This window comes from Mustela erminea, chromosome 4, assembly GCF_009829155.1.
Source record: "Mustela erminea isolate mMusErm1 chromosome 4, mMusErm1.Pri, whole genome shotgun sequence".
Lineage (NCBI taxonomy): Eukaryota > Metazoa > Chordata > Mammalia > Carnivora > Mustelidae > Mustela > Mustela erminea.
In genome coordinates this window covers 71,373,975-71,397,524 of record NC_045617.1, presented here as the reverse complement: position 1 = coordinate 71,397,524, position 23,550 = coordinate 71,373,975, and the positions used below count along the sequence as shown (strand labels likewise).

General features: G+C 37.7%; 1 protein-coding gene across 5 annotated transcripts in view; it reads left to right on the top strand.

The window, feature by feature from the left end:
- The window catches only part of LOC116588466 (laminin subunit alpha-2), a 640,912-nt gene that overhangs the window by 569,095 nt on the left and 48,267 nt on the right, over positions 1–23,550 (top strand). For 3 of the 5 annotated variants that reach the window (XM_032339558.1, XM_032339557.1, XM_032339560.1), the window contains 7 exons: positions 360–493; positions 2,373–2,532; positions 5,513–5,637; positions 11,013–11,175; positions 11,862–12,006; positions 19,210–19,348; positions 21,411–21,422. In XM_032339558.1, coding sequence (XP_032195449.1) covers positions 360–493; positions 2,373–2,532; positions 5,513–5,637; positions 11,013–11,175; positions 11,862–12,006; positions 19,210–19,348; positions 21,411–21,422 — 878 coding nt within the window. The remainder of the gene's footprint in view (positions 1–359; positions 494–2,372; positions 2,533–5,512; positions 5,638–11,012; positions 11,176–11,861; positions 12,007–19,209; positions 19,349–21,410; positions 21,423–23,550) is intronic. The other 2 variants (XM_032339559.1, XM_032339561.1) reach the window with 1 other exon arrangement.

Here is a 23,550-nt window from a genome sequence, read left to right as displayed (position 1 = left end):
GCTGACCCCTTAAAAATGTCAGTGTCCTTGGTAAAAACAATAATGAATTCTACCTCCAAATATTTTCTTTTGTCTCTTCCACAGAACCAGAATGAGAAAAGACTTTTGTTTCAAAAGTAAAATTGGTTAAATTAACACATATGCCTCAGCAGTATGGACACTTGTGTTGCCTTAGAGATGCAATAATAAAACATGACTTAATCATACCTAATAATAGATTGTATTGTTTGGGAATTTTTATTGTGAAACTTCTAATTATTTCACATATCTATAAATAGCACCTTCTGAAAAGAACTCTATTAGCCTCCTTGGGCTATCTGATATCTGATATCTGTTGTTTTTGTGTTTCTCTGAACCAGATTGACTTTCTGGCTATAGAAATGCGTAAAGGCAAAGTAAGCTTCCTCTGGGATGTTGGATCTGGAGTTGGACGTGTAGAGTATCCAGATTTGACTATTGATGACTCTTATTGGTATCGTATTGAGGCATCAAGGTAACTAACTGAATAAACATTATAAGACAGTTAAATGACAGAATTTGGAAGTAGCTTCCCAATTTATAAAAAAATCTTCTTTCCATTTCAAGGAGGTCGCTACTATGCACGTGTACAAATTTTATATATTATATGTACATGTACAAATGTGTTTTAATGGGTGTCTTTGTAGTATGCTTGAAACCTACACACCTCACACGTATTGATCTGAGTGTCTCGTCCATTTTGGACTATTCAGCTGGTTGTGTCATAGTCGTGCTGTCATACTCTCAGAAATGCTATCTCCCCTGAAGAAGGAGCCCTGAGACTGGCCTTATTACGCACAAGCTAGAGTGTGAGGGCTGCCACTCATGCTTAGCTCCTCTTCTGGTCTACACAGCAATCTTGCCTACAGGCAGGTGCATATCTAAATGCTGGCACAAATATATAAGGTGGTGTATCCACGCTACTTAAAATGGTTACAGGATATTGATTCATTCTGTCTGAAGCTTTGATTCCATTAACTTCTAGCAGTGTGTAGACACCATAGAGAACCCATTCCTGTCCTCAATCCTTTCCCCTTATTTCCTCCTCTTCTTTACCTAATTCTCAACACCTATGAACCCTGAAGCAGCTAGCAGTTAAGAGAGTGTGTATAGTTAAGGGCTGGGTCCAGAGCTGGATAGAGCAGTTGTTGAATACAGATGATGGTACAGAGAGTTTTACTCTGTGTTTGCATACGCTTACATTTTTTCATCATAAAAGCTTAAAAAGAAACTTAGTAAGAAGCAATATTTTTAGTTCCTTTTTAAGATCTTCAGTAAAGAAATGTGAGCAAGAGAGAGAGAGACAGAGTGTGTGTGTGTGTGTGTGTGTGTGTAGAGAAAGAGAGAGAAAGCAGCAGACAACGTGCTTCCATGCCTGAGAGTAGGGGAGGGATTAAGTACTTTTGTGACTTTAAGAACGTTTATATTCACAAGGGTCGATTCTTTGATCAGAAGAGATACATTCTGGTAAGATGAGGAAGAACCTTATTTGACAAATTCATTCTCTTGTTTCCATGTGCTTCAGTTCATGCTGCACCATCAGAGACAAAAAGATTACCTAAATGAGGCAGCGGAGAGAGACAGAGACACTCAAGTTTTGTTATGACTGCCTGTCCCAGAAGACAGACCAGTTTTTCATATTTCACAACTCACAGACATCAGTCACTTCAGAAAATGAAATGAAATAATAATAGCTTCCAAAATCCTATTAATTTAATGTAAGACTGCAGTTCTTCCATACATTTGGTATACACAGCTATGAAGACGAGATGTTACGCCGTCTACACTGAGATGGGATGCCAGCAGTAAAAGATGCACAATTCCAGGAAGACTACTTCAGCAAATTTGGAGCCAGGATATAACAAGGGATTTTAGGAGAAATGATGCAGCTTATCATGCAGAAGGGTGACTCATTTGGGGTTCACTTGCTGAATTAAATTAGACAAAATGCTCAAGGAAGTAGTACCAGCTCGTTTAAAGAGCATGTGCTGGTAAACAGTAAATTGTTTTGCAAGCCAATGGGAACAGGCCTTCTGCTTAAGCAGGGGCCATTCCATATGCTCATCGCTGCTGTGTCATTTCACCTGGACTCAACTGTGCAGGATCAGACTCTCCTGTGGCTGACCGGTTCTGGCCAGATCTGCCAGGAAACAGCCAGCAAAGATCAGGCTCTTGGTCTGATTTGCAACTTAAATGAATCCAGATCTTTGGAAGCTCAACACCCAATTAACTCTTAGATATTCTGCCACACGTCCCTACATTTCATACCTTTAAACACTAAAGTTACTGTAAACGTGATATGTGTTTTATGTTCTGCATTTTCTTTCGCTTCATTTCAACGCGCGCCCCTCAAGAACTGGGAGGAATGGGACCATTTCGGTGAGAGCCCTGGATGGACCCAAAGCCAGCATCGTGCCCAGTACCTACTACGCAGCATCTCCTCCGGGGTACACCATTCTTGATGTGGACGCCAATGCGATGCTGTTCGTTGGTGGCTTGACTGGAAAACTGAAGGTAGTGTGTTCTTTCCCATGCTTGTTTATTTCATCTCTGTCTACAGTTACTGATATAATTGCTCTGGGGGAAGGCATGATAAAGCTCTCCAAAAACTCAGCAACTTTTTACTTAATTTGTTTATGAAAACATACATTTCTTTTGAGTAAGGATTTTTTTCTTCTTTCAATATCCAATCTGCAAACACAATGTTTTTAAGCCTGTGTGTATTTACTTAAACAGTTGTTTTGCCCTTATCTGTGGCACTAGTTTTTTCATAGTCTTGTTTTAGTTGCCTCAAGAGCAAAGTGTTTTTTAAATATACCCCGTTTTCTGAATCAGTTTATGATTTATTGATATGAAGTGCTATAAAGTTCAGACTCACATCTAATTAAAAGATTTATGAATACCTTGGGAAATACCACAGGAATCATAAGCTTTGAAATCATGGTCTGATTTTTAACGTTTTCAAGTTGCTCTTCTCCTTATTCTTCTAGAGCAATGCACTTAATATTCATAATTGCTTCATGACAGGTCCTTGTGCATTTCAAATTGCTAAGTGCCTGCATTTTAAAGGAGCTCATGTTGATTAAATGAAATTAGGTGTTGGAAAAGGACCTGTAGGTGAGATGCGAGAGCACAACCAAATATGACGGATAATCCTGGGCTTGTCAGAATCATCCTGGGATGAGATTAGTCAGAAAATGTGAAAAGCCAGGGTGACCCCAAATTTATGAGAACTCAACCTTCATATACAGTGAGATTGTTTTATTTGCTTTGTGTATGAGATGTGACTCTAAACTCTTGGAATTGATTCTACAATTACACACTAAAACCATCCACATTTCTTAGAACCGCATATAAATATACAATGGTACATGGTAATATATAGTCATATTGCCAACTTTCTCTCCTCCCTAGGAAGATAAATATAGGGGTAGCACAGAGTAGTGTGAAAACCATGAATTTTGAAATCAAATCCAAGTTGAATTCCCTGTTCTCTCACATAATAAAACATGACCTTAGACAAGTCACTTAGCCCTTTGGGCTTCAGTTTTCTCAACTAGAAAAGGGAGTTAAACTATCTACCTTGCTTTGGGGACACCGGGGGGGCCTCGGTTGAGCATCTGACTCTTAGTTTCAACTCATATCACGATCTCAGGTCCTGGGATGGAGCCCCTGCATGGCAGGCTCTGTGTTCAGCAGAGAATCTGCTTGTCCTTCTGCCCCTCCCCCGTTAGTGTGCGCTCAGGCACTCTCTCTCTTTCTCTCTCAAATAAATAAAATCTTTTAAAAAATACATCTACCTTGCCGTGAAGGATATAATAATAAACCCTTATAACATACTATAACCCTATGGTATGCCAAGTAATATAAGTAATTTACATGAATTAACTTACAATTCCAAAAGGTAAATAGTATCCTCCTTGTTTTACAGTTAAGAAATCTGAGTCCCAGAAGAGTTAAATGGCTTGACCAAGGTCACACAGCAGTTAGTGGCAGAACTGGGATTTGAACACAGGTTAACAGGCACAAAAGCCTCCACTCTTAGTCACCACGTTTCACTGCCACTGTGAGTGGTGAGAGATTATGTGCATAAAATGTACAACAAATGCCTAAGACATGGTAGTTACATCTTAAATCGCATCTCAAATAATTCTTATTATTATTCAGTTGTCACCAGATGTAAAGAAACTCTCTTCTGCTAGTCTCAGGGTAAAAGAGCAGACGCCTGAAATCTACAGAAAATCTTAATCATTTTGGCCAAGAGTGTCAAGGCTCCTGCTGCATCAGAATAGAAACCAGAAGCTGAAAACAAGTAACTAAATCAACATGCTGATGAAAATTCAAAGGAGCAGGAGAAGATCCTAAGTCTAGTTTTTAGGATGCGAGAAGGAAAAGCAAAAAGCCAAGAGAATCCACAAGTAGAGTAATCAACCTCTGGAAAACTAAGAGACTCCAGCTGATAATGGAGAATTCCAAGGGCCGTTCTGACTTGTAAATATCAGTGGCTTCCTACAAGGCAGGAAGATTCCTTGAACACAGCAATAGAATGATGCACATGTTGAGTTTAACCTGATACTGTAACTACAAACGTTAAGCTGTTTAAGGATCATCTTCCCACATTTCTTCCAGACCCAAGTTGTCAATTCATTTTCTTAACCCTCGATTACTCAGATAATTGTGGCCTTTGGGAAAGCATTTCTAAAGTTATAGGTACCACAATATAGAATTTATCAGTAATGTGTCAGTGCCAAAAGAAATAGTTGTTTAAATTACAGCAAGTTTCTCTAGACTGGACAAGGTCATTCCCCTCCTTCATGACTGTGTTATATATCAAGCTTAAGACCTTTCCCTGTGAAAGTGACACCAGAGCTGTCATTCAACAAATATTTATTGAGCCCTAATAGGCTCTGTGCTGTGTATATCCGCAGACAATCACAATATGGTCCCTTCTCTTACAAATTCACTGTTTCCCTTCATTCTCCTGCATTAGAAACCTGCTTGGGTATAGGAGGAAATGAAAAATTGGGGACAGCACTATCCTTAAATTATCTACATATAAGCTTTTTTCCCTCTGTGTAGTCAATATGTGTGCCTTCTCAAGATCTTTGAAGAGATGTCTCCTTAATGGTACATGAAGACTAGCATTAATTAAATGCCTAGGCACCGGCTGTGGTTCCATAAATAAATAACCCAATTTAATACTAATAATCCCAACCCCAAGACAAGAAGATAGAACCTCAGAGTGGATAAGCAGCTCACCTCAAGTCAGAAGCTAGGAAGTGTTTATCTACAAATGCTGTTACCAGGGGTAGCACATAAATAACCAGGGTCTGTGAGGATGGAATATAGTTAAAAGATGAATAGATGCAAACCAAGAATATCACAAAGAGTAGACAATAACTACCCCAGATTTCACGGCTAGTAACTCTCCTGGATGCTCTAAGACTCCTTGTGAAATTGTAAATTCTAACAAATATCACGTTTCTCTCTGCAGAAGGCAGACGCCGTACGCGTGATTACGTTCACGGGCTGTATGGGAGAGACATACTTCGACAGCAAACCTATAGGCTTGTGGAATTTCCGAGAAAAAGAAGGTGACTGCAAAGGATGTACTGTCAGGTGAGCTGAAATGAGAACTCCCCTAAGGTCTGGCCTGTGCCTCACAAAATCTTTAATTTTGTTGTGCAATATTCTATTATCGTGCGGATGGTCTAGAGCGGAAAGGATGGGACTATGTCTGGGGGGTGATCTACCATGAAGCTGATAAAAGGTCAGATCCTTTCACCCATTTGTACAGGAACTTTCCAAGGCCCTGGGAGGCACCCTGGCAGTAGTTTCAGTGTTTCTGTAAGATCTTCGAGGAAAGGTATTTTCTACTCAATCAGTTGAAACTACGCTCTCTTTCCATCCCAATTTCCCTCCATATCCAGAACCAGGAGGTCTTTCGTGGCTGTAGCTCTGCTGTCATCATAATTTCTTTTTTTCTTAAAGAGAGTTTTCCTTGAACTGATTAACCTTCAGGTATCACGGAGCCTGGATTCACTCCATTTATGTTTATTAAAAAATATAGAAGCCTAGAGCAAGTTTTATCTCCGACGGAATTTTCCAAATGCCACATAGGGTCTTGGCAGGGTTTCAGGGGGAAACCCACTGGACTCAAAGATCCTGCTTAAGTGGAGAAGGATAAGAAGGGACCAAGATAGGCCAGGAGAAAGGGCCCTAACACACATCATCAATTACTACATACAGGTTAGAGTTTAGCAATCTAAAATACTTAACAAGCAGACCAACCTGAAGAGAGGATATAAAACAATTAGCTAGAAGGGAAAGGTTTCTCAGCATAAAAAACTTGAGCCCAGCTAATCAACGAAGCCTATTAAAACTCTAAAATTTAAATTAAATATCTGAATGCTTAATAGACACACCTAGCAACTCCAAATCATTAGATGCTACATGGATCATATTTTTTATTTCCAATTTAAAGAGCACATGCACATTGCCAGGGCCCCAGATTCCCCATCAAGGTAGCAGAGAACACTTTACTTCCAGTTTAACTTCCAACACTTTACTTCTGTCATCATGGACTTCTCAATGCAGCATTGAGGACAGTTTAAAAGCCTAACCCATTCATAGTTTAGAGAGGTTTGGTGAATAATCTTCAACAAAATCTAATAAGGAATGTTTTCTATAAAATGTTTTCAATACAACAAGGACAATGAGGTTCATTCACATTAATATCCCCCTACTCAGAAATTAATGCCAACTTTTCCCTCAATATTTATTTGGTAAATTCATAAAAAGGATTTTCAAAAACCTATCATGAACAAAACATCTAAGGATTTAAATGTCCACTCAGCAGTGCATATAATGTGTTAGGACTATCACAGGCTAATTATAAATTCTGCAAAGATCTTATACCTTAGTATCTAGAGTATCATATGAATTAATATAATTATAATAGCATATATGTGTGTGCACACACACACATGCACACATTTGTAGGATGTTTTTCAGGTGTCAGAGATTCACACCTAGGAATTCCTGATACAGAGATAAATACAGTCCAGGGCTAGCAATCAAGTAATTTACAGAGAGGATAAAACAAACCCTAAAATAGTTAAAATACAAGGGATAATTAAAAATCCCTTTAAAAAAGACACTCTCAAGTGTGCCTGGATGACTTAGTGGTTAAGCGTCTGCCTTCTGCTCAGGTCATGATCCCAGCATCCTGGGATTGAACCCCGCATAGGGCTCCTTGCTCAGTGAGAAGCCTGCTTCTCCCTCTCCCACTCCACCTGCTTATATTCTCTCTTTCACTGTGTCTCTCTCTGTCAACTAAATAAGTAAAATCTTAGGGAAAAAAAAAAAAGGCACTCTCAGTATACTATGATTATTCACATAGGGTTAGATCCGCTTCATATAGGAGGTAGCTTTTGAGGTGGACGTTACCATGGAGTAAGACTCCAAAGGAGGGGCTAGCAGATAAAAGGTGAAGAGCATTCTAGTCCCAGGGACCAGTGAGAGCAAAGGTAAGAAGGCTAGAAAGCCAGAGTATTTTAGGAAGGGACAAATAAAATCTGTTCTGCTTCATAGAGGTGAGTTCACTCGGGCAGGATTGGCGAAGGGGAGAATGATGTCAGTAGGTATGGAAGTCAGGTCGGTTTCTATATAGTTCTTTGCAGTGTGTAAAGGTTTTGCACCACTGAACAAAGGCACCTGAATGTAAAGTCTACCGACATAACTGAGTATACCAAGCTCAAGCCTGCACACACTGCCTCTTCACCCATGAACTTGCCCTTGGTTTGGCCACGTTCCTTGTCTTAGAAGTTCATTGCTCAGTTCTCCCCCAGACATTGTGCATTTTACCACCTCTGTCACTCAGCACTGTCAACCCTTCCTTAAGCTCCTTGCTATCAAGTTACCTTCACCTATTCCTTTGAAGGTAAAGTTCTATATTTACTGAAAAAAATTCTTCAATTTAAATTTTATAGCATATCTTTTTGAATTATGGTGCTATTTTGACCAAGACTATAATTGTTTCTGTGAGTGCTCTGATTATAAAGTTGCATAAGTTTTGAGTGACCACCACCAACACTGTTTTCCCATAAGCCTTGGTATATATGTGTAGGAATAATTTTTATAGAACTCCTGGTGTTTGTTAGGTGGTGTTCAAGAGAACACATAGCACATTGTTACATAAAGACCCATCATTCCAGTTTTAGAGCAGAAATGATTATATGTGGGGGACGTAAAAGAGAAGATTATAAGACATAGACTAAGAACATGTAGATCTTAGACTGTCCATTTTAGAAATTTGCAGTTATTCAGCAATCAGAATAAAGGACAGAATTGTTGTTATGCTTTAAAAAGTTATCTGCCAGGACAATAAAAAAGAAGTATATCTTATTTTTTCTTAAACTTCTAAAAATCACATTAAAATTAAAATAGAAAAAAAATTGTTGCAAGTTTAGCTCAACATTGAAACAATGATGAAATGTACTACATAAACCCCAATATCCATCTAGCTCAGTAGTTAACAAGCTACATGTGGAAGAGTGTGGCTGTTCCAAATAACATAATTAATCCTTAATAACTTTACCAGACATAAAGTTTCAAAAGAGAAACAAAAGGCAATTTTGGCAAATGTTAATTATAAAAATTATAAATATATTGGCAAATGTATTCAAACATGAATAAGAACACTCTAATATAATGTTAGAAGTTGAGATATTATAAACTACACCTGGAAGGAGTAATTCTTTTTTCCATATCTCGAAGTCACCAAGTTCTATCCAGATGTACTTGGGTTTGGCCAATGAGTTAAGGGAAGTAGACTGATCTAACGCCTGTGTATTTAGCTGGTCCCAACACAAAACCCTTCCCTGAAAATTTGCCTTTTGCTTGAAAAGGAGAATCTTATAAAGGGCTGAAGTAGGAATAGGCCATAGCAATCATTCATGGATCTAACTCTTTTATCTCAAGGTGACACCCAAAGGCTAGGTGGCTTGCAGCAAGGTCTCAGTGAGATTCCACATCAGACCTCAGGGTACCTGCCATCTACTTGGCTATTCTTTTATTCATGTTGAAGGAATTAACAGATTAAGGACATAAAGACATCAAGTTATAAACATCCCAGAATTCTTATACCAAAACAATTGTGTGGTGAGATTTTGTGTTTGTTGGTTTGTTTAAATTATAAATAACAGGGGTGCCTGGGTGGCTCAATTGGTTAAGCAATTCCTTTGGCTCAGGTCATAATCTTGGAGTCCCAGGATCAAGTCCTTATCAGGCTCCTGCTCAGCAGGGTATCTGCTTCTCCCTCTGGCACTCTTCCCTCTCATTCTCTCTCTCTTTCTCTCAAATAATTAAAATCTTAAAAAAAATAAAAATTAAAATAAATTATAAGTAATAGTGCATTGGGTCAAAGCATCCAGAAAACTCTCAACAGTGACTTCCACAACCATCTTCAGGGCTGTCAATGATAGTGTGACAGCATATAATGCAAAACCTTAGTATTTGAGAACTTCTCCTTAGTAGACTCTACACAACATTATCTTCTCTCTAATGAAGTGACCCAGAAATTAATGGTTTTATCATAATAATAAAGAAAGGCCAAATCATAGTCACTTTACTCACTACCAGTTATACAGTTAGTAGCCTGATTTAGTTCCTCAAACTTTCAGTTAGCACTTTGCAGGAATATTGAAAAACATTTTTTAAGTTTAATATGTTAGAAAAATATTCTGACATCATCTGATCTTATTCCAAATTATATATAACTTAAAATTACAAAGATCTGACCATGCGTGATGTAAAATAAGACTCTTCCCTTCTTTTTTTGTCTTCAGTTTTATTTCTCTCTGATCCAGGAACAGAGAGAAAGCCAACTTGTCTAAGATGTGGAACAGTTTTTCCTTCATGAACCTGTTAATGTTCATACACTGTCATTTTTCTCATTTAGCAAAGATATCACGCAAATGATATTCTAGGCTCTTGTTATCTTACAAAGACATTGTTATAATATTTCTCCATATCTCCTCTCTACCCTTAAGTTAACATAACACTCCAATTTCAGAGATTCAAATATATGCTAACATGCAGATTTTTAAAGTTTTAAAAACTCTCCACAATTTGAGACTTATTCTGTAATAACATCATTGTGTAGATTGATTGATAGATCATAGGTAACTGCATTTGAAAAAGAAATGTTCTTAAATGTTATTTTTCAAGATTTTTCTTAGATAGTTCTTATTCAACCAACACTGATTGAACATACAGTTTCTGTGAGGCAATCTACTATACTAAAATCTCCTTCATTCTATGTAACCATAATCTATTATGAGCCATGTGCCCCCCTTGTGCTGAGTTTGTGCCTGACATAGAGCCTGGCCCATAATCTCTAGTGGGTCTTATAGAGCTTCCAATCTATTAAAGAACAATAGATAACCACTGAAACAGATAAAGGCATCCTTTATTGTCTTAATCTAATTTGTCCCAGAAAAATCTATTGAACAGCAAGTAATCAGGGGGTAGGGATCTTTATTCCACTTAGGTGTTTTTTTTTTTGTTTGTTTTTATCCCTATAACTCGAAGTGTGTATCTTTTGACCACCTTCACTCATTGCACCCAAGCCCCCCTCATTATGTTATGTATATGCGAAATGTAATAAGACAGTCTCAGTCCATCCAAAACCCCACCACTTCACACCACTAAGGCATACTTAAATACCAGTGTAACAACCCATCAAGTATTTTGGTAGAATATAAAGCATTTAAAACATCAGTGACTTAGTTATTGAACATCAAATCAATCCAGGTAAGAGATGATTGCTACTTGGTCTAGCATGATGGCAGAGAGAAATGGAAGGATGGAAGAACTATTTGGGATAGTTCCTGTCCTCTAACAGCTCACAGTCAAATCTCAGAAGATAATTTGATGTGTTTAATATTGATGGATAAAGCAGACATTGGTTCATGCGAAATGTCTCTCTTCAGTCCTCAGGTAGAAGATAGCGAAGGGACTATTCAGTTTGATGGAGAAGGGTACGCATTGGTCAGCCGCCCCATTCGCTGGTACCCCAACATCTCAACTGTCATGTTCAAGTTCAGGACATTTTCTTCAAGTGCTCTCCTTATGTACCTTGCCACACGAGACCTGGTAAAGACATACATGGCTGATCTTCCATAATTAAAAATGTTTGCCTCTTTTCCATAGGATTCCAGTACAATTATCAGTTATTGTTAAATTATCAATTATTATTAAGAGGATTCTAGGATGCTGTGTGATAGCCAAGAGTAGGTGATGCAATGAAAATACTTATGTATTTTCATTGATAAATTCAATTACAGATGCAATTTAATTATTATTTATTTTCAGTGCAGCTCCCCATATAATCCTTTAAGAGAAGCACGCAGTAGAGTTTCCTTCAGTATGGAATCATGCAGCAGCAAAACTACTCCCTTAGTCTTCCTCTAAAGACTTAAGTTGAAAGATGGTTCTAAATATCCTCATTGTTTTTTCCAGGTTAATATTTCTTAGTAAATTCTTCCAGAGAATATACCTTTTAGTTGACTTAATATGTTTTTAAAGGAACCTCCTTTATTCTCCTGTTGTATAAAGATATATCCTAGTAATGTGGTTGTGACAATTTGCACTATAATGTTATACCCACAAACATTCACAAAGTAGTAACACCAGTTCTGTTTCCAAAATGGATGTCATTTACGGATCAGCATATTCAGTAACTTAGCCATAAGGCCCTGTTATAAACCACACACACAAAAAGTGAATACCCATATTTCTCTGTGTATTGAATCACTGATATATTTTTACTCTATTAATAGAAAGATTTCATGAGTGTGGAGCTCACTGATGGGCATGTAAAAGTCAGCTATGATCTGGGCTCAGGAATGGCTTCCATTGTCAGCAAGCAAAACCATAATGATGGGAAGTGGAAATCCTTCACTCTGTCAAGAATTCAGAAACAAGGTGAGTTTCTATAGGAATAGTGCGCTGTGAACCTTAATCATGCTATCCAACACTCTGTGTACCTAATCATGAGGAGGACCTTGTCTGTAATTTAGGTACTCACGAATTCTGCGAAAAATGGATCCCGTCATTTCTTTAGCTTAGATTATAGGTGACTTGGGTTACACATGACTGATTGAAGAGCAGAATGGTTCTCTGTCATTTTCTTTAGAAACTGAGAGCTTAATTTGAAAGCATAAAACTGTCCTACAACTTGTAAAATTATATCCTGTACTAGGTTTGAAAAGGTTGTGTGCTTTGCTTTCCATCTTGTTTTACCAAGATGTCGCCTTTAGAATGGCCCACTCATCGAATTTGTAGGGGTGGTAACACAGCAACTAGGTCTTTGCTTTTTAAAAAAATGTCAAACTTTTTTATGTGTGCAAGTAAGGAATTGGATAAAAATAATGTAACATTTTTACAGTCCAGGAACTCATTAAAATATACTCACAAACATTACTTCATTTGCTGATATAAGCAGGTATTTTGTTCTGGTGTTAGAGAAAAGGAAACATAGGCTCTAACTTACATGAGGTCAAAAACATATGTGTGTCAGCTCTCATAACCAAGGCAGAAATCCAAATCTGTTAGGTCTTAGTGTGCTGCTACTGTTATTTCAGTATAATTCCCCTAATTCTGTACACTATACCATTACCAGTATCTGCAAATGAAATTTGATCTTTCTGTTTATAAAATTAAACCTAATTAGTTTTGACCAGACCAGTGTGACATCTCATGAGAATTTCAGTTTAACATTGCACCACCGGTCCCTTTCTGCATTTAACAATTAGCCAGTAAACACCCACCTATACTATTGCACCACACCTGAGTGAGGTCTGTGACAAGTCATTCCCTTCAAGGAACGTGTCATCTACTGGGGAGATAGATAAGTACATAACTCAATGGTGAGAGGATAGAAAGCAAATGGCCATGTCAGAATGGGTACAGTAGGCTAGGAATCTCAGGACACAGATGTTGAAGTCACACCCAGAGTTCAGCTCCCTTAGGAAAGGCCCTGAGGCACAAGTAAGAGTTGAGGGCTTCACTGGATGGACAGCACGTTTGGACATTTGAAGGGGCTGAAAGTTGTGTGAAAGCCAGGAGGCCTCAGAGAACATTATCCGTCATTTTCCAATTGATCTTCCTTGGAACATGGAGGCTTGGAGAAACTCTTCCCACTTTAACAAAAACCAGTTAGCGCTTATAAAAGCTGAGTACTGCCTTATACATTGTTGCCACATAAGGGAGACACAGGCAGGTTTGCCTGGGAGATGCTCTGCAGAATAGTTAAGAAGAACGTTTAACTCCATTTGACCAAACATTTCCCAAACTTTACAGTCTCCAAAATCTCTCTCTTCCTGCAAGACCAGCATTCTGCTGAACACACTTTGGGAAATGCTTTAATTCATGCTGAGGTGTGAGAATTTCTCATCCCTTTCTGGGTCCTTCTAGCCTGATTCAGAATCAAATTGACATAAGATAGATGAACAGAACAAAATCAAATTTAATTTTGTGCAGGCAGGGAATACACACACACACACACACACACACACACACACACCCGGAAATTCAAAGGACAGTCACACAAAATGAGGTATATAGGTCATTCTGAACTAAGAAGAGGGTAGGGGTCTGGGACTTCAAAGGGAAGAATGCAATTTGTAGGTAGATAAAAACAACAAAAGAGGATAAATGTTTGGTAAATAAATGTTGGTTGAGCCATTCAATGGACAAAGGGGCTTTGGTCAAACAGGCCTTGCTAAGTTTTTCCCAGTCTACCATTGTTCACAGTATACTGTAGTTATCTGTTATCTATGGTGATAGTGCTCTTCCTAGGGCAGGTCCTCTACCTAAATTCTTTTTAAGCATTGGCTGGGGAGGTAAAGGGCTCTTCCCCAATACTGGGGTTTTTTTGTTTGTTCGTTTGTTTTATAACTTTTTAATTTTTTTTACTAACATATAATATATTATTAGCCCCAGGGGTACAGATCTGTGAATCGCCAGGTTTACACTCTTCACATCACTCACCATAGCACATACCCTCCATGGTGTCCATAACCCAACTATCCTCTCCCTACCCCCTGACCCCCGGCAACCCTCCGTTTGTTTTGTGAGATTAAGAGTCTCTTATGGTTTGTCTCCCTCCCGATCCCATCTTGTTTCATTTATTCCTTTCTACCCCCCAACCCCCCCAACATTGCCTCTCAGCTTCCTCATATCAGGGAGATCATATGATAATTGTCTTTCTCTGATTGACTTATTTCACTCAGCATAATACCCTCTAGTTCATCCACGTATTCGCAAATGGCAAGATTTCATTTCTTTTGATGGCTGCATAGTATTCCATTGTGTGTGTGTGTGTGTGTGTGTGTGTGTGTGTGTGTGTGTAAAAAACATCTTCTTTATCTATTCATCTGTTGGTGGTGGACATCTAGGTTCTTTCCATACCCAATACTGGATTTTGATGGCTTTTTTTTCCTTACAAGTTTTTGTTTAAATTCCAGCTATTTAACATACAGTTATTTATATTTATTAGTTTCAGGTGTAGAACTTAGTAATTCATCACTTACATCAATACCCCGGGGCTCATCACAGCAAGTGCCCTCCTTAATACCCATCACTTATTTAACCCATCCCCCACCACTTCCCCTCTAGTAACCATCAGATTGTTCTGTATAGTTAAGAGTCTGTTTCTTGGTTTGTGTCTTTCCCCCTCCCTGCCATGTTCATTCGTTTCTTGAATTCCACATGTGAGTGAAATCATATGGTATTTGTCTTTCTCTGACAGACTCATTAAGCTTAAGCATAATCCTCACTAGCTCCATCCATGTCATCGCAAATGGTTTTGACTGATTTTTAACTCAAACTAATCTTCATGTCAGAGTGGTCCATCTTGGGGTAGCCTGCCCCTGGCCTCTATAGTTACTACAAGTAAATCCATAGCCTAACAGGATGAATGTTGTCAAAAGAATTATTGGATGAGACTAAAGATAATAGAGGCCAGTTCATAAGGGGTCTTGTGAACTAAGCTAATAAGTTTCAACTTTATCCTGAAACCTGTGGGGAACTACTAACAGTTTTAATCAAGGATGTGACAAGATCAGATTGGTGCTTTAGTACGGTCTCCTCAGAAAACCTTGGAGGGTAGATTTATGACAATTTCAAGGGTTACTGCAGTCTGTAGTAAACCAAGTGAAGAGTGAGGAGAAGGAAACCATGAGAATGGAGAATAAAGAGTAGAATGGAAAGACATTAAGCATTTTACAATCAAAGAGCTTTGTGATATATTCAGTGTGGAGGACAAATGTTTTAAATGGGGATGTCAAGAATAATTCCTTCCTTTCCTTAAATAACAAAAATATTTTAGTGTAATCACATGGTATTGAAAATAAAAAAGAACAGAATATGTATTCTGGAAAAGATGCTGAGTTCTATTTTGGACATATTGTAGTAAAGCACCCTTAATATCTTTAGCAGCATAGGCAAGCTGTGTAATTGGCAGGCGATCAGTTGTATATACCTGAGGTTTAGCAGAGCTGTAGGAGAGATGGACAGTTCAGAATCATTATCATGCCATTAGTAGTTCGAGCTGAATAGAGATGAGAAGAACCAAGCAGTCATTTCTAGAGTGAGGTGATCCAAAGCCCTGCAGCAAACAGCAGTATTGAAGGGGTATAGTAAAGGTAGATCCCACAAAGGAAGCTGTAAAGAAATAATCAGAAAAAGGAGAAATGAGGAAGCTAAATTTTCAGAAGATCAAACTGAAGGCAGATTGACCAGTTAGGTTCAAGAATAGTCCAAGCAGGAGATGAATGATGGCTTGAAATAAGAGTTATAATGGGCTTTGACACTAGGGAAATGCAAAATAAATCCACAAGGTGATACCACCATACAGTTACTAAAATGCCAAGAGTTAAAAAGACTGAACATACCCAGAGCTGGCAAGTATATGGAGCAAATGGAATTCTTACACTCTGCTGATGAGGATGGAAAATGTATAGCCACACTGGAAAATAAGTTAGCAGTTTCTTAATAGGTTAAAGATATGTATGAACCAGCCATTCCACTTGTAAGCATTCACCCAAGACACATGAAGCATATATCGATACAAAGATTTGTACCAGGATGTCCACAGCGTCTTTATTCATGACATTCAAAAAAACAACGAAGTAACTAAAACATCAATTAACAGGTTAGTAGATAGATTGTATGTTGTCACAATGAAATATTATTTAGCAATAAAAATTAATGAGCTCTTAATATGCACACAACATGGATGACTAGCAAAAAAAAATCTTAGCCAAAGAAGGCAGACGTAAAGGAATACCTTTATGTCAAGTATATAGAAAACATAAATGAACCAAGATTCACAGAAAGCAGATAGAGGCTACAGAGGATGAGGTTATGTAGGGAGGCACAGGAAGGAGGGATGACAAGACATTAGAAGACCTTTGGGATGATGCATAGGTTTAGTATTTTGACTATGGTGCTGGTCTCATGGATGTATACATATCTAAAAATTCATTAAATTATATACTTTAAACATAAGCAACTTACAGCATGTCAATCACAGTTTGGTAAAACCTTTTAAAAATAGGGTAGATATCAGTGTTAGTTAGGAGATGAAATTAGATGAGATGAAATTTAATCCACTGATTAAATGTGGAATGGTGAGGGGACAGGCGGGATGAGTCTCTAATGTAGGAGTCTGGGTGGGTGTCATATTGTCACCAAATAAATCATATGGATTCAGGAGTAGAAAGATAATCATTTTGACTTAGAATATGTTTAGTTTGAAGTACTGAAAAGGTATACAGATGATGCTTTCTCATCTGTAGAATGTGGGTTTCTAAGCAAAAGTCAGGTCCAGGCATATATATTTCTGAATTGACAACATAGAGTAAGTAGATATAAACTGGCAGTTACCTGGATGGCTAAAACCCAGCAAGTGGCCAAATGAAGACACATTAGGGAATAGAACACTTCAGAAGTGTTCAAGGACATTAGTCACAGAGATGGAAATTGAGAATGAGGCTGGAAAGGTACAAGATATGGAAGCCAAAAGAGGACATTTCCTGAAGGAAGGAATTGTGAACAATATCAAATACTGCATAGACAGGGATGAAGATAAAGACCAAAAGACCCCACTGGGTTTGGATGTGGGGAGGTCCCTGCAGATTTGAGCAAGATTAGTTGCTTGGAGCAATAGGATAGGAATTCAAATAAGCCTCCAGCCATGCAACCCTTCCTCCTTTTTAGTGCCCAGCTTAGTTGTTTTATATGAGTTGTTCTTAGGGGCGTTATAGAAGCACTGTCCCTGGAAATTCAGAAACATTCCATCGGGGGCATTGGGCATCTTCCCAGAGAGTCAGTCAGTAGATCAATGGCCACCACGTGGGGTGCGCTGTATCCCTCAAGTGCACCAATATGGACACAAGATGGAGAACGATCATTCGATTTTCACTGAGCTGAGAGAATAGAAAGGAATTACCAAATTCACAATTCACTTACGACAACTCAGCATTGATTAGAAAATACTTGCTAAGACCCTACTCTTTGTCTAGTATTTAATAAAACCCTTATTTCCCTGCTTACCCATAAATGATGTCTGAGCTCATCAACTCTGAAATGTGAACAGCTATTCTGTAAGGGGAAGAAATAGGGCAGGAAATAAGAGCAACTGTTAGCATTTCACAGCAGAACCCACTTCGTTGCTCTCGAAGGAGAGAGTCAACAGTTAACTCAGTAAAAATATGCCATCCTGTGTCTCTCTGCTGGAGCTAACACTTGGGCCAGTGAGTTTCAATTCAAGGTATTTCTGCTCTTTAATCAGTTTTTCTTAGAATGGTTTCTAAAAATGCATATATTCACTCAGGGATAAGGGAGAGAACTACCTCCAGTCACTGGCTTGCCTGTGATAGAGAGCAGAATCTCATTTTCACAGACACCATTAAAATATGCACCAGATCTGTAGAAAGAGGCTATTTTCATGTTCCACTCAACAGCTCCATATGAAAACTTCTTTGCTGATCTGGATAAAAAGGAGTATGTTGAAAAAGTCTTAAAAATGGTTTTATAATTTTTTTTTAATTTTAGCCACTGGTCTGATCAAAAACATATGTGCATATAAAATTAATATATGTATTAAAGTAATTAAATTTTTAAATCTTGACTTGCTGAGTATTTTTTAATTGGACAATTATTTAACAACTTTTTTTGTTGTTTGTTTTTACAAAGCTCTACTTTGAGGATTTGAGGTATTCATTGGTTTGGTATTTTATTTTGATCATTTATTAATAAGATAATTATGTTTGATTTTATTGAAGATACTTTCTACAGATTACAATGGAATTTTAGAGTTTGATATTTTTCTTGGTCTTTCAAAGAACACTATTCTAAAAGATGATGTGTTAATTAAGGGGAAAAATAATGCTCCATGGTCAAATAAATTTGGGAAATACTTATTGCTCTATATCCCCCTGTTGGAGCATTACATTGAATATTGGTATGTTGAAAGATCTGGGTAGTCTTAAAATTAAAATACATATTTAATTTTGCCTCACCCAATGTTTGTCATATTTATTTGAACCAGTAACATCCAGGAATCTAGTGTTCCAAAGAATAAACATTTAGAAATACCCTCATAATCCACTGGTTCAAACAGCCATTTTCAGACCCTTGCTAATTCAGATCCAATACCAGGCAAAGATTTAGAGACCAAATCTGTCATGTTAATGAACTGATGCCTCAATATTCATCGAGGGTCCAAAATATATAAAGCAGTTAAAGGCTGGGCCTAAGCAAATATTATGCTGAGAAAGCACATAGTTCAGAAAGAGCCTTAGCCTGACTCTTAAAAATGAAGGGGAGAAAATCAATGAGATAAGGGCTTCCTTTCTGCTTTCTGAACAAAACAGTTTAAACAAGGAAATGCCTCTCTTCTTTCCTTTGCCTGACTGTTATTTTTATGCCCTATTTGTGGCTAGTTTAATAATTTATTTTATCAATGTCATTGTTTCTGCAGCTATTAAACAGATGTGTATAGTACAGATGCTTGAAAACATCCATGTCAATTTGAGAATGAAAATAAATTTATCTTGAAGTAACAGTGATTATACAGATGTGGTTGGTCTTTCTCAAGTAAGCATTTTCTTTCTTTTACAGCCAACATATCAATTGTAGATATAGATTCTAACCAGGAGGAGAACATAGCAACTTCATCTTCTGGAAACAACTTTGGTCTTGACTTGAAAGCAGATGACAAAATATATTTTGGTGGTCTGCCAACACTGAGAAACTTGAGGTAATTTAGTGTATATTTAGAGCTCAGGATTAAGTTTTAATTAAATGGCCACTCTGCTCACCAGAGTTCTGAAGTTTAATTACAGCAGGAATGTCACATAACCTTTAGTTGCAGAAAGGCTTAATTAAAAAAAAAATCATGTTACATGTTAGAACAACACCAGGATTTAGAATCCCAAGGATTAATTTGATATCTTTGTTGAAGAGATGGATGGAAATCACTGTTTCCCTCATAGTCACCTGATGAAAAGAATTATAAAAGTAATTAAAGGTGGAAACTAGAGTTGAATGTGCATCTTGTAATTGTCATTCTCTTTGCACAGTCGCTGGAGGTAATGGCACACTGACACTACTTAGTGTTCTAAAAATCAGTCAGTGTTCCAGGATACTGTGAGTATAACCTATTTTATTGCTAAGCATTAGCATGCTAATGGTATGTTGGAGCTTTCCCATATGCCTAATGCTAAGGCTATATTAGGTATTCTCGCACCCATGCCAACATTTTTTTTTTAATTTCACATATGTTTTATAGATAGCAGGATGGGGAGATAAAATTAACTCATAGTTTAATTCAAAAAATAAATGTAAGTAACTAAAAAATCTCAGAAAATGTTTCATCTGGTATTTGTATTAATTTACAGCTTGTTGTAAAACATCTCATAAGAAATAAAAGTTATAAAGCACTTGATGCTCAATAAATGTTAATTGAATTTAACTAGAATGGAATGAATTGATTTGAGTAAGAATTTGCTGCAAATACAGACTACCATGTTTTAAGTTTTTGTTTAGTTTAGTTAGTTTGTTTTTAGTGGTTATAAAAGTCCTATCTTGGTGTTTCTACTCTAAAAAGACACACCACAACTGGAGGGAATGTCATAATAATTGAGAAGTATGGTAGTCAGTTTTCCTATTTTCCAAATGAGTGGAGGAATTTTAACCTCATTTTATGACAGCTAGCATACAAACAGTTTTACTCTTCTCCCTGTCCCTAAACCCGTAGACCAGGCAACTAATTACCAGTCTTTCCAGGTTTACATTAATAAGCTTCATGAGGTAGATAAACTGATTCTACATTCATCCACACTATAACGTACTAGGAATGTAAACTTAAAGTGCCTGGTTGGAAAAATCATTGCAGAGCAAATATATTTGAATAGTGACATAGTGATTGCTCAAAAATCTATGTATTCAGTCAACAAGTGTTTGTTGAACATTTATTCTGTGCCCATCGGAGGGATCCAACAGTTCCTTAAGTCTAAGATCTATTTTGCAAGATCATTAAGTAAATTCCCTATAAGTGAATTAAATATAGCCAAAATAAAGCTATCAAGGTATTGCTTTATGTATTCTAGTGATGACTTGGTTTTAATTACCATAAGGTGAGATTTAGGAATTATCTATAAAGGTGTGTATGTTGACTACGTGGAGGTGGGTTTATGTATTGGTTTTCAGACTACTTAGTTAATGAGTCTGTCACTAAGATGTTTTTACTTGCACAGTTCAGCATTTTATAATATTTCTATGGCATGGCACATTATTCCAATAGAGTCTTTACACATATATCTGTGATTAAGCAAAGAGCCACGCATTCATAGTTTGCTGTTATTTTGCCCACAAACAGGATCTTAATATGGTGAAGTTCAAAAGATGAGGTAAACAGAAATTGTTTTTACATCTATTACGTTTAAGCTCCTTGAGAGGCAATGCTCATCAGCTACTCAAGAATACTATGGCATAGCAACGTTTGCATATTCTCATTCATAAACTAGATTAAAATTAGTGTTTTTCAAAACGAAAATTAAAATTAGTGTTTTTCAAAATGAAAATTTTCCCAAGAGAATAGTATGGATAATGGTCATTGGATTCTCATTTCACTATGATCAAGGGCCTATGTCTATCTTCTGTTCTGTTGATTTTGTTACATTCCCTTTTAAGATCCCTGTGAGATATTTTTTTTTAAAGACTTATGATTAAAATTTATTGTTTTACTAAACAAAAATGCAATTATGATTAAATTGTGTTTTGTTTTGTTTTGTTTTGTTTTTCTCTCCCCTTTGACCTAGTATGAAAGCAAGGTAAAATTTAAATTATGCATGCCTTCCTCAAGTGCATGGGTTGGGTAAATGTGGCTTCTTAGATAAAAGCAGTGGAGAAGAAGAGCAACAACCGTGCAGCTTCATTCCTAGTACATTTCATGAGCAAGTAATGCATTCTGAGAGTCCTCATGCTGTCCTTTACTTACAAAGATGCTGCTGCTCACCCACCACCAACTGAGCTGCAATTACACTTGTTTCACCTGCCACAGCCACGAGGACAGATTTCGCTCTGCTTTTCTCAGTGGCCCGTGCACAGCGCCCCCCCGGCGCCGATACACAGCAGCACACACGCAAAGGGCAGCTGGTCAGGTTTAGGGGCACAGCGTAGTTCCGTGGAACAGAACAAAGTATCCTGATAGGTTGAATCCTGGACCCCGATCTCTGTAGCCCCATGCTTTCTGCTGAACTACCAGCCTGTGCTCCCAAATGCTCACCACTGCCTTGCTGCTTTTTGCCAGCCTGCAAATACGCACACGTTTACAGGGTCCTTGCATCACTTTGCAAAGCTGCTTATCTATCGTTGTGTTTATTTAGAATGAGCTATGAAGTCAGATAAAAAGGAACCTCTGGAACTATTGTGCCTAAAACAAGTGTTTGCCTTAATGGTGAAGAGATTTGTGGACAGGCTCCCCAGCTTCCCAGGAGCATTGTAATTTCTGTTTGCAGCTAATCATTAGCATGAAAATTATGAACAGCAGGCCTCTGTAAGCGGCTGATCAAACCCCAGAGATGTGCAGGGATGACACTCTGGCTAGAGCCTGGTGCTTTGGTATTTCAGAGCCTAACTATGTCATCCTTCTGGAAAGGAGCTAATACAGCTGAACTTATCCAAGAAACTTTTCAAGCAAAGGCCAGACTTCTAATACCAGAACATAGAATATTCAGAAATGAAAGTATATACAAAAAAATAATCCAAGTTGTTCTATCACCACGTAGCAATGAGCCCAGTCCTGCTGTTTGCTGAGATGGCTCTAAGGCAAAGGCTGGCTTTCAGTGGAAGAATATAAATGTATATATAAATATAAAAGAATATAAAACTGTGGAGTGACACTGTGTCACTTTGTAGGCAAACAGAGGAAACAGGCCTGTGGTTACCATTAGGAGGCTGATCTCCATATGCGATTGCTTATCCCCCGTGCTTTTCCTAGCATCGAGCCGCTAAATCATCATGTTTTGAAACAGTTCCTTGTATGTCCATGAAACAGTGGAGTACAGAACTTTGAGAAGTGACTTACTTTATTGATAAGACCTCTGGAAAAAACGGTAATAAATCGCTCATCCTCTAGAGGAGAATGAACACTTGGAATGAAATTCACCCAATCCTTTCACTTTATAAATAAGATTCTAAGCAAGATCCCCACTCACCCTCCGGCTGGGTATCTTCTTCATAACAACCAACTGACTGAGCAGAAGGAGAAGACCTTGGGAATAAAGGGAAATGATCCAAGAAAATGAAGCAGTTCCAGAGACAGAGAAAAAAAAGAAGCAGAACAGATACCTGGCTTGACATAAATCACCTGCTACACTTGCCAGGGTTTGAGTTCCTTTCTCACCTGTTTTTCCTCTTGCCCTGTGTTCTATATTGAGGCAAAAAAGGGAATCCTGTCATCATGGGATCATGAGGAGAGAATTAATCATTATCCAAATAATTATCTTGATGTTGGTTGGACGGGTTTTATAGATGCTTATTAACAGAAAAAAAAAGTATTATTTTTTAACCCAATAGACCTGTACTATTATTCAATAGGGTAGCCATCAGCCACAGTGTTCAGTTTCAATTAAATACAATTAAATAACAGTGTTCAGCTTCTCATTGGCATAAGCTTCATTTCAAGTGCCAATAACCACATGTGACTAGTAACTACTAATTTGGAGAATGCAGAAGGGAATATTTCCATCTCCACAGAAAGTTCTCTTGGACAGGACTACTCTCAACTAGCCAAAGAAATATCATCACTGACATTATGCTAGCTACTGTTTATTGAGCACTTACTGGGTGCTAGTGTGTTTGCCTTTTCCTAAGAACTAAAGAATAAAAAGTAAACAATCAAATGTGATTTGGGTATTAAAGCCATTTTCAATCTCATTGGGAAAAATATATGTTCTG